Genomic DNA, 11,735 nt, shown 5'->3' with positions numbered 1-11,735 from the left:
TGCCTTAAGTGTGTGAAGGTGGCTGCCTAGTGTCTTTACCAAGATGGACAACACATTTGGGCCTGGGGTCAGGTTGCAGTACCGATGCAACACCATATCAAAATCTTTCATACAACTTATTTGAAAAGATGCTGAATTGTTCCCAAGAACAATTTAAAAAAAGCTGTTCAGGACCCAAACGTTTAAATTCACATCTTTCCCAGATACAGAATTAAAGTTTGCAAATATTCTGGAAGGCGTCTTCGTAAGTGGTGAGGCGTGCAGGATACTCCTGCCAAAGATGCTGTTTCTCCCTGTCTTGGGTTCTCATGTTAGTTTCCCCTCTGTTTGGCTTGATCCCTTTTTGGACATGACAGCCCTCAGCTCTTGTTCACCGCTGGAAGCCCGATGCAGATTCAGCAAGTGTTTCCTGCCCTTCTCACACGGCACCGTGTAGCCTGCATCCTGGGTGGCTGTTGGTTGCTGGAGGGGCGCCTGGCTGCAGTTAGGACCCCTGCTCTCTTAGGCCTGCATGGCTTTCATTGATTCTTCTGGCAGATAAGTCTGGAGTGTGGGGAAGATGAAGGGAGGGGGACGGGGCACATCTTTCACCAGTCAAGTAGCCAGTAATCTAACTTGTATTTCTGGAAACTGGAAATGAATGAAAGTGTCTGGAAACCATAAGCACAATTTAGGTTGGGTTTTAGGGGAACCATGAACGTATTTTAGATGGGACTGAAATGAATAAAAAATTCTCCAAGACGTATGATTTTAAGTCCTTAGTCGATAAAATTTCATAAAAAGAAATTCAGTTTTGGCCTGGCTCATGAGGGGCCAAGAGGCTGCTCCCAGCATCAGCTGTTCGCTGGCAGGAAAGGGCCCGGCGGTTACAGATAGAGCTTGATGAGTTCGTCGCTGACTGCTGAGGGCGTCAGCACCCCCAGGTCTGTAAACAGCAGTGTGATTAAGGAAGGGGAGGTGTAGTCGACCCACGGGTGCTCCTCTTTGAGATCCTGTCCAGTCTGCGTGGACTTCAGAGTATCCGCCTTGTACTGAGGAGACAGGAAGCATACGTTAGTCTGCTCCACGTGTTCAGGGCTCTGAACTGGAGAGGCCTTGGCCTGAGCAGTTAGTGTGCTCCTGCCTCACAGTGCTCTCTGGAAACGGGGGGAAGCCAGCTGTGCAGCACACTGGCGAGGGGGACGAGTGTGGCTTGGGTGAGCAGATCATTAAAGAAAAACTTAAGCCACGTGTCCCCTCACTGGTGTGCTGGATTAACTCCTGCAGACCTCTCAAGACAACCATTTAGAGCATTTATAGAGTGCTTACTAAGTGCCAGGCACTGTGCTAAGTTTTTCCCATGGATTATCTCAGAATTGTCATAACCCTTGTACAGGTAACTGAAGTTCACAGAGCTTACAATGAAAGGACTTGCCCAAGGTCACATGGTTAGTAAGTGGTGGAGATGGCATGGCAAGTGAGCCCAGACAGCTGAACCAAAACTTCGACTATTACCAGTTTCCCCTGCCTCCTTGGCCTGCATCTAGCGCTTAATTGAATGAGAGACAAAGACTTAAATTCTGGGGACAAATTAGGCTGTTCAACAGCCACCAACTTATCTTTGTATCCTGAGTATTGGAAAAAATAGCAGTGGGAAGTGAAAAACTTAATGGAACATGCTTAGCACTGTGTTTTTTCCCAAAGGTTTCAGTTTAGACTCAAATACCCCTTCAAATATGTAAAACTCTTGCCTTAAACTTATCTGGGACATCTTGCTGGTTTAGTGGGAAGAGCCGTACAAACTTGAAACTTTCTGCAACAACATAAAAAGGCTTGTTCTGTGCTTTGGCACACACAGCCATCTGGTTGGTTCCAATCTGGGAAGTCAGAGAAAAGTGGAGAAGGGTGAGATCTTATAGCATATCTGAAGTGGAAGCAACAGAAAGTATATGAGTGAACGTAATATATGTACTTCTGGCCTTGGAATTAAAGAAGACCTTTAAAAAAGAAAACAGACGTTTCTCCCAAGATACACAAATGGTCAGACACATGAAAAGATACTCAAGATTCTTAGTCATTAGAGAAACACAAGTCAAAACCACAATGGGGGGCTTCCCTGGTGGCGCAGTGGTTGGGAGTCTGCCTGCCGATGCAGGGGACATGGGTTCGTGCCCCGGTCTGGGAAGATCCCACGTGCTGCAGAGCGGCTGGGCCCGTGAGCCATGGCCACTGAGCCTGCGCATCTGGAGCCTGTCCTCCGCAACGGGAGAGGCCACAGCAGTGAGAGGCCCACGTACAGCAAAAAAACAAAAAACAAAAAACAAACCACAATGGGATACTGCTTCACATCTACTAGGATGGCTATAGTTAAAAAAACAAGTGTTGGCAAGGATGTAGAGAAATGTGGAATCCTTGTACGTTGCTGGTAGGAACGTAAAATGGTGTAGCTACTGTGGGAAACAGGCAGTTCCTCAAAAAGCTAAACACAGAAATACCATATGACCCAGCAATTCCACTCTTAGGTATATACCTCAAAGAATTGAAAATAGGAACTCAAATAGGTAATTGTACACCCGTGTTCAGAGCAGCATTAGTTACAATAGTCAAAGGATAGAAACAACTCAAGTATCCATCAACAGATGAATGGATAAACAAATGCGATGCAGTACATTACGCAGCCATAAGGAGGAATGAAGCCCTGACCACAGGCTACAATATAGATGAGCTTTGAAAACATCATGCTAAGTGAAATAAACCAAACTCAAAAGGACAGATATTGTATGATTCCACTTATATAAGGTACTTAGAATAGGCAAAAATCATGGAGGGAGAAAGATGAGGGGATGGGGAGAAAAAAATGGGGAGTTTTGCTTAATGGTGACAGTTTGGGGTGACGGAAAAGTTTTGAAGACAGACAATGGTGATGGTTGCACAACAATGTGAGTGTAATTAATCCCACTGAATTGTACACTTAAAAATGATTAAAATGGCAAATTTTTATGTTATATATTACCACATACAACAAACTATCATGAAATCTTTCCATGTTAAGCAACAGATAAATTTTAAACATTATACTGATGTCAAATATGCTCCATTAAAAAGAAAAACCAACCAAAAACTCAATTCCAGTTAAAGCATGTTATGAAAAAATATACATTCTCTTAATTTACACAAATCAATCTCTAAAGCAGGAAGAAATCTGAACAAAATTTGACCGCTGCAATGGCTCATGGGAACTGGGACGCCATTGGCTGCAGTGGTGGAGTCTTGAAGCTAAGCAGGGTTAGAGGAACGAATCGTTAATAATACAGTGCTAGCTGGATGTCTGAGGTCAGTGATGTAGCTCCGCGCCCTGAGCAAGGGCCTGTGGAGAACTGATGCTCCTACCTTGTTAATGATTCCTCCGTTTTCAACAACTCCTTCAGCACCAACAATGACAAGATCCACTTTCTCCATGATGTAGCTGAGGAAATTAAAAACAATTTTTTTTTTTTTTAGTTTTTGCTTTATAACAAATTTAGTCAGTTACACATATGTTCCCATATCCCCTCCCTCTTGCGTCTCCCTCCCACCCTCCCTATCCCACCCCTCCAGGCGGTCACAAAGCACCGAGCTGATCTCCCTGTGCTGTGCGGCTGCTTCCCACTAGCTAGCTACCTTACGTTTGGTAGTGTATATATGTCCATGCCTCTCTTTCGCTTTGTCACAGCTTACCCTTCCCCCTCCCCATATCCTCAAGTCCATTCTCTAGTAGGTCTGTGTCTTTATTCCTGTCTTACCCCTAGGTTCTTCAATGACATTTTTTTTCTTAAATTCCATATATATGTGTCAGCATACAGTATTTGTCTTTCTCTTTCTGACTTACTTCACTCTGTATGACAGACTCTAGGTCCATCCACCTCATTACAAACAGCTCAATTTCGTTTCTTTTTATGGCTGAGTAATATTCCATTGTATATATGTGCCACATCTTCTTTATCCATTCATCCGATGATGGACACTTAGGTTGTTTCCATCTCTGGGCTATTGTAAATAGGGCTGCTATGAACATTTTGGTACATGACTCTTTTTGAATTAGGGTTTTCTCAGGGTATATGCCCAGTAGTGGGATTGCTGGGTCATATGGTAGTTCTATTTGTAGTTAAAAACAATTTTTTAATGCTCCCTTTTCTTTGCTCTTCTTAGTAGCATCATCGCCTGCAAAGATTAATAATACTCCATTTTCACCAAGGTAAGTTCTGAACTCATGAGACAACCCCTGGCACTGTTACCGGTTCTGCTACAGGGGCACCAAGACCTGTTTTGGTCACGACACCACAATGAGACGTGTAACTCACCCTGCCACCCAGTAATGTACATGCATACATGTGTAGCTGAAGCAAGGATTTCATGACCCGGCATTTATCCTTACTACATGTGGCACATTCTATTTTCCTTTCTACATTAATACAAACAAAATTTAAAGACCTGATGTGATCTGAAGTTGGAGAAAAATGTTATGTAATGCAAGAATCTTGCAGGTAGGGTGAGGGCCAATCTACCTTTTGAAATGAGCAATTAGGGACTTCCCTGGTGGTCCAGTGGTAAAGAATCCACCTTACAAAGTGGGGGATGTGGGTTCGATCCCTGGTCGGGGAACTAGGATCCCACACGTCTTGGGGCAACTAAGCCCGCACACCACAACTACTGAGCTCGTGCGCCTCAACTAGAGAGAAGCCCGCGTGCTGCAACAAAAGATCCCACGTGCTGCAACTGAGACCCGACGCAGCCAAAAATAAATAAATAATAAATCGATCTTAAAATAAAATGAGCAATTAGTAGAATTCTTTAAAATGTTTACTCTTAAACACATGCCTAATTTCCTTAATCATCTCCTTATGTGTTTTCTTTCCAAGGGATTATTACTCCTGTCCAAGGGATTATTACTCCTGTTTTCTCTTGGGAGGCACGCTGCCAATCCATGGAGCATGTCACCTCGGCTTTAGGAGTGAAGTTGCACAGGTGAGATGAAGAATCCCAGAGTGCCACCGAGGGCAGCCCGTGTCTTCAGATGAAGAGGGAGCACTGATCACATGTGCTGACCTGACCTCTGCACCTTGCTCTTAAAATGCACTATGATACCACCACGTAAATGACTCCCACTCTCCCTGACATCCTATAGCCCTGTCTGTACACTATCAAGACCTTACAATGAGCTTGCTGGTTTAGCCCAGCTGTCAGTTAAGAGGCGGGACGCTGCCCAGTCCAATTTTATGAATGAGACTCAAACCTTCCATCTGGAAGCGCTGCTCCAAGCCACCCCTGGGAGTGGGTGAGGAAAAGTAATTGTGGCGGGGGAAGCCAGGCACTTACCCAACAGCAGCATCCAGTACGACAGTGACGGGGACACTGAGGTGGCAGAGGGCTTTGGCCATTTTCTTACTGAAAGTGACAGTTTGAGAACATTAGAAAAAAGTCCAGGGAAGTCCCATAGTGGTGTATGGTGAGTCACTTAATTTGGACAATGATAAATCACTTTAGCTGGAAACTCAGTTAATATTAATGGATTAAGGGGCAGATCCTGAGACTCTTGACTAAGGAAACAAGAATTTGGGTCCTTTAGAAGGAAGTATGTGTTTTAGGAGAACTACGCTCTTGGGGATACAAAAAGATATGTAAATTCAGAAAAAAAGGGTTTTTCTTTTATTATGTTCTGGCTAGATATGAGGTGAATTATCTATTCCTTGATAAAAATCTTTCAATTGCTGTTCCTCTGACTTAAGTACTAAATAAAACCCCTAGATCCTGCACTGTGACCTACTTCAAATTCACGGCGATTTTTCTTCCAGGGGCAGGAATGGGCACTGTCAAAGGCAATGCTGACTGACTGGCAAACCAGGGGCCTATTCTGGGTCCTCTTACAATGGATTCTAATCCTCAGTTTGCTCTTTAAAAGGACTGCTGGGCTCATAACCAAATGGAAAGATACTTGCCCTGATAAGTCAGGCTGTGACTCTGTAATGTACACACTGAAACGCTTCTTGGCTGCCACGGCTGCTTCCAAGACTCTCAGGACCACCCTGGAGTAGGCGTGAGTTAATATTCTCTGTGGGCACAGAAAGCTCTGTCAAAAGGGCAAGCTTCTGGCGATCACCCGTACTCTGTGACCCTCTGATGCGTGTTCCTGGTGCCCTAAAGCTTCTCCATATGCTTTCTCACAAATCAGCTGTAATCAGAAAGGAGGCCCTTGACAGTACACTGAGTTTAAGCCCATATACGAGCTGAAGAAGTTTTCTGCCAGAGGAATACATTATGGGTCTCCTCTGCCCGTAGCAAGCCCAGAAGTGACATCTCCATGTGGTGTCACTCAGATACAAAGGCCTTTATATCTGAAGGCTCTGTTAGGTTCCTCTGGGTTGGCTTCCCTAATTCTAAGACATGGTTTGCACACTTCGGCATACAGGCACCAGGCAGGTAGCATAAAGAAATGCAGGGGGCCGGCTGGGGCCGGCAGCAGAGTGGAAAGGCTGAGCTCCAGCTGTTGTCACGTGGGCCCACTGTGGTCAGATCATCTGGTTTTTCTAGAGGCGCTGAAAATCCAGTATTTCAATGTTGGCTAACTAATTTTTAAAAACTTATAAACACTGTTTGGGGTAAACACAACCCATCTGTGGACTGGATACAATTTGCAGATACTTAGATGTAATCTCTACTCTGGGGAACAGAGTGCAGAGGACAGTGTAAGCAAGGTGGAGGGACGTAGCTCCCTAGCTCCTTTCTGGGCCTCGCCCAAGAGCTTGTTAGAAATGCAGGTTCTCAGGCCCCACCCTTGTCCGACTGAATCAGAAGCTTCATTTAAAAGATCCCCAGGTGGTTCATCTGCATGTTCAAATTTGAGCAGCTCTGCTGGAAATTTAGCCAAAATAGCACTGATGCGGGTGGTTATTACACATTCAGCTTCACTAGAGCAAACGAATCCTGCAGGGAGTCTGCAGAAGGAGAAGGCCTCGGCGAGAGGCAGTCACAGGCTTGCCTCCGCTTGGCCCCCAAATGGCTTTGTTTGCAGCTGGCTTGTGTACAAGTTCCACTCGCAACTATTATGTCATTTATTTAATAACATACTCCAAAAAAAAAAAAAGACTTCAAAAATTGGGAGGGCTTCCCTGGTGGCGCAGTGGTTGAGAGTCCGCCTGCCGATGCAGGGGACACGGGTTCGTGCTCCCGTCCGGGAAGATCCCACATGCCGCGGAGCGGCTGGGCCCGTGAGCCATGGCCGCTGAGCCTGCGCGTCCGGAGCCTGTGCTCCGCAACGGGAGAGGCCACAATAGTGAGAGGCCCACGTACCACCAAAAAAAAAAAAAAAATTGGGAAAGGGGTAATAAAACAGTGGACAAGAGTCCAGATGCAAGTGAATACTTTTATGGTCGATGGAGGCTCAGATGGCAGAAAGAAGGCGTGCCGCCGGGAGAGACGTCATAAAAGTTTTACGACCCCTTTGCTGGGAGACTGACTTGATGTGCAGCTCCTGTCTTTCCTCACTCAGCTTATCGACACTGGGTGGTATCTCTGTAACAGCGTTTGGAATGAAGATGAAAAACCTCAATCCAGTGCTAACATTCAGCAGGAAGACAGTCAGTATGACCCAGTGACAAGAGCCGTGTTAATTTAATTCAGACTAATTTAGTACATATCCTGTAGTAAAAAATACTTTTTTTAGTAAGACACCTTATCAAATCAAGAATCGTCCATGCTGTCTGAGGGTTTTTCTCTGCCTGTTTAAAATGACCACCACCTATGATAATAATGTCTACATTTAGACAGTGCTTACGATGTGCCGGGCGTAGCGCAGAGTCCTTACACACACCATCTCATTCATCCTCACGACACCCCTATGAGGTAGGTGCTGTTATTACCCTTACTTAACAGATGAGAAAACTGCAGCGCAGAGAGGTTAAGTAACTTGTCCAAGGTTACACAGCAAGTAAGTGGCATGGGCAGGATTTTACCCCGGGAGTCTAACTCCAAAGTCCTTGCTCCCAGTCACCACACAGGATCCAGATCTACTCACCGCTCCATCTTTGATGAAAGTATGGCACAGATCTGCAATTTTATTTCTCGACAGTGATGTTCTCCTGAGAAAAATCTCCCCCCGCTCGATCATGATCTTTTTACATTTGGAGTAATCCTAGGAAGAACAGAGCAAACTGAGGGGAAGGGGAGGATCTAGATAAAGCTAGGAATATCTGTGGCCAAACAGAGAAACACAGAGGTAACCAAGGGAGGGCAGGGGCTTACAGAGTATTCCAGGGAGGTAAGGCTGATGAAGCGCAGGAAGAGCTCCCCGCCCGAGGACACAGCCACTGAGGAGTCCACGCCGCACAGGGTTTCTATGGCACTGGTGAGATTCGCTCTCAGGCCCTGGAGTGTCTCCCCTGGAATGAACACATGAGGAACGTGACGTTCATTTTTGACCCCTGATGGGTCTGTGATTCACTCACTCATTCAACCAGTGTTTACTGGGTGCAGGCTGTATGCCAGGCACTATTCTAGATGCTAGAGATACATCAGTGAACATGACAGACAGGGTCCCAGCTCTGACAGAGCTCCCTTTCTAGTGGGAGAGGCAGATGGCAAACAAGCACACAAAGAAATCAACAAGTTAATTACAGATTGACATGAGGACAGAAAAAAGCAGAATGATGAGAAAGGTGGAGCTCCTTTAGACAGAGTTAACAGGGGTGGTCTCTTGGAGTGCAGGCCTAAGCAGACACCTGAGTAAGAAAGGACCCAGGCGAGTAAAGATCCAGTGGGAAAAGTCTCAGATGCAGACTATAAATGCAAAGGTCCCAAGAAGGGAATAAACTTGGTATGAGAAACCAAGGGAGGCCAGAGTGAAGCACAGTTCAGTGAGGGACAGCACAGAAGGAAATTAAGTAGCAGTGACAGAAGGGGTCTGCGGGGTGGGCTAGGTAAGGCTTAGGTGTTTGGATTTATTTATTTTTTAATACTTATTTATTTGGCTGCCCCAGGTCTTTAGTTGTGGCATATGAACTCTTAGTTGCAGCTTGTGGGATCTAGTTCCCTGACCAGGGATCCAACCCGTGCTCCTTGCATTGGGAGTGCAGAGTCTTAGCCACTGGACCACCAGGGGAGTCCCAGGTGTTTGGATGCTATTGTAAGTGCAATGGGAAGATGCTGGAGGTTGTCTTAGAGACATGCACCTCTAGGCCAGCTCTTTAGATTAAAGAATCCTTTATTATTTTTATTGTTATTATTATTATTTTGTTTATACCCAGATGCTTACATTTAGGATGTCTGAATTAGTAGTAATCACAATGATGACATTAAAACCAGAACTTATACTGGAACATTCTCTACAGCAACTGCAAAGAAACTGTCACAAGACAGAAGCTCAATAAATCCTTGTAAAGCTCAACTGTTGCTATAATTTAAGCTTCAAAGTTAACCTGGTATAATATGGTCATTCTTTTTTTTTTAATGTTTTTTTTTCTTTTATTTCTAATTCTTTCTTGAATTCTATCACTACATTTCTGTTTTTCTAAATCTGATTTATATTATGTCTCATGTCTTGTACCATTTTAAAAAATTTTAGCTCATTGTGAAATAGCGTGTTACAGTTTTTTTTTTTCTGGTTGTCGTTCTTTTTTGGGGGTTTTATTTATTCCTTTCTTTACGTTTTGGTGTGATTTCATTGTCTGCAGGGATGTTATTCTCATTCTGTCTTCCTTACAGTAACTTTTATGGGGTTTGGACACAATCATTTCATTTTTAAGTGAAATGAGTTTCCTGAACTTTTAGAAAAAGACTTTGTTCAGTTGTCTTTTCTAACCCCACAGAGCTCCCTCTTCCATTGTTTTATGTAGTGTTAAAAAATACAGTACCTTGCTTTCTGAGATTTCTTGGTTCTGTTCTCCTCCCCAAATCTTTTCTGGACTTTCTCTTTCTTTCTTTTCCTTTTCTTTTCATTATCCCAACCTTCTGCAGTTTTGATTCCACTCCCCACTATTCAGTGGGGACCCTGGCAGGAAGAAGCCCCGGCAGGTCAGTTTTGAGAAAATGCAGGATCTATGCTGGTCTAGCCCCTTCGGTCCATCTGGTTGCCTCCCTGCACTCACCTGCTATTGTAGTGAGCAGAACCACAGCATCCTCCCAATTTCAGCTGCTACTCTCAAAGTGAAACGGTGCACCTCAGATTGGGACTTGAACCCGGCCAAAACGCACGGACTTCCAACTGAGATCACACACCTGGTTTCAGGACTTAACGAAGTTCAGGTTCTTGATGTCTCATCACAGGAAGAATTCAGTGAGAGACAAAGTGATAGATAAGAAGTGGATTTATTTAGAGAGAAACACACTCCACAGACAGAGCGTGGGGCATCTCAGAAGGTGAGAAAGGCCAATATGGTCGTTCTTGATTCAAAGTATATTTCATTGAAAGGAGACCCATTCAATAACTTGAGGGCTCTCTTCACATTAAAAGGACAGAAAAAGAGGGAGGAGCTGAGCTTGGGGCTGCATTACCTCATGTAGGCACACATCCGTCTCTCACCTTCTACACTTCTAACAGTTATGAGCTGTAACACCTGGAGTGATGGAGGATGACCCCCTTTACCTTTATCTCTCCTCAAGTACTCCAGCAAAGTCCGGATGGCAGCTACTGCTGAGGCCATGTCAGGATCTTCTTTCATCTGAGACTTAAAGTATTCAATTAACTCTGGGAAGGGAGAAAAAAGTGATTCATCAAATTCATCTAGCAGGACAGAGGACCAGAGAGCTTATCAATGACTGTTGACTTTAAAAAGCAAACTAATTTAAAAGATAGTTTCTTTGCAGGGTGTTTGGCTTCAGGGGCACCATAAATGTTGATGGGAATAGAGATGACATCACTTTACTATTTGCAAACTCTTTCTCTCTCATTTTGCAAAAGCTAGGCATGTACAATGGCATAAAATGTAAGCCCCATCGAAAGGTAGTGAAAGGTCATTCTCCCCCTTATCCTAGACCCCAAGTCCGGAAAGAATCCCAGAGCCAACCTCCTTACCGATTTCTCCTGCACCCTCCAGTCTATGCCAAGTCAAGCGTATTCACCTACATACATATGTACATGCATGTGATGCAGAGGTCCACCCTGCTCTTATGTTTTTTACATGAAAGGTACTGTATACGCATTAGTTTGCCCTTGCTCTTCACTTAATAAAACACCTTGATAACCACACTAGACGGGCAAATCAAATACGCCTTTCTTTTAATTCTAGTACTAGATCCAACAGGGCAGGGAGTCTAACTCATACTTCACATATGAGGAAATCAAGACTGCGAAGACCTGCACATGCGTCCGAAGTCTCACTTTTTTGGACGGCACTGGAAAGCGTGGGGAGAGGGGGTGTCCGGGGATACCCCCAGGACCCATTCCCTGGATACAGGAGCAGCCAGTGGTTTTAGTTGTGACTAGAGGAACCACATCCAGCCAAACAGCCTGAGCTTGCAAAGTGACCTCTCCCGGAGCCCAGTCTGGGCGTGCGAGGTGGAGGGATCCCTGCGCGGCTCCGCTTTAGGCCCAGCAGGCACGTCGCGTCCCGATTTACCCTTGTCGTCCATGGTGCCCTCTGGACCGCGGAGCCCGAGGGGCCCAGACCCGCTCGCGCCACTTGGATGGGTCCAGCGACCGCGCGAGCTCCGAATCACAGGGACCAACAGCGTACGGCACAGCTCTGCACTCCACTTCCGGCGCCTTGGGGGCGGGGCTGTGGCCC

The 11,735-nt window shown here is 45.2% G+C and overlaps 1 protein-coding gene across 1 annotated transcript; it reads right to left on the bottom strand.

Moving 5' to 3' along the window:
• Nucleotides 1-731: 731 nt before the first annotated feature.
• EIF2B1 (eukaryotic translation initiation factor 2B subunit alpha) lies at nucleotides 732-11,712 on the bottom strand. The gene is made up of 9 exons (XM_081252922.1): nucleotides 11,568-11,712; nucleotides 10,595-10,696; nucleotides 8,257-8,393; nucleotides 8,030-8,146; nucleotides 5,951-6,067; nucleotides 5,335-5,399; nucleotides 3,370-3,445; nucleotides 1,731-1,856; nucleotides 732-1,031 (listed from the first exon to the last, which is right to left on the bottom strand). Exons 1-9 carry the CDS (start codon nucleotides 11,578-11,580, stop codon nucleotides 867-869), a joined length of 918 nt encoding a protein of 305 aa, XP_081109048.1. The 5' UTR covers nucleotides 11,581-11,712; the 3' UTR covers nucleotides 732-866.
• Between the last annotated feature and the right edge of the window lie 23 nt (nucleotides 11,713-11,735).

Source organism: Mesoplodon bidens (genome assembly GCF_964165515.1).
Source record: "Mesoplodon bidens genome assembly, chromosome: 13".
Lineage (NCBI taxonomy): Eukaryota > Metazoa > Chordata > Mammalia > Artiodactyla > Ziphiidae > Mesoplodon > Mesoplodon bidens.
The sequence above is the reverse complement of the archived record's forward strand: the minus strand, read 5'-3'. Positions and strand labels throughout refer to the sequence as shown.

What these genes read in the sequence shown, in the direction of transcription:
- EIF2B1 (XM_081252922.1), bottom strand. An exon ending in GTACTGGATGCTGCTGTTGG is followed by an intron (nt 3,446 to 5,334) that starts GTAAGTGCCTGG and finishes TAATTTCCTCAG; the next exon opens with CTACATCATGGAGAAAGTGG. An exon ending in ATGTCCCAGATAAGTTTAAG is followed by an intron (nt 1,032 to 1,730) that starts GCAAGAGTTTTA and finishes CTGTCTCCTCAG; the next exon opens with TACAAGGCGGATACTCTGAA.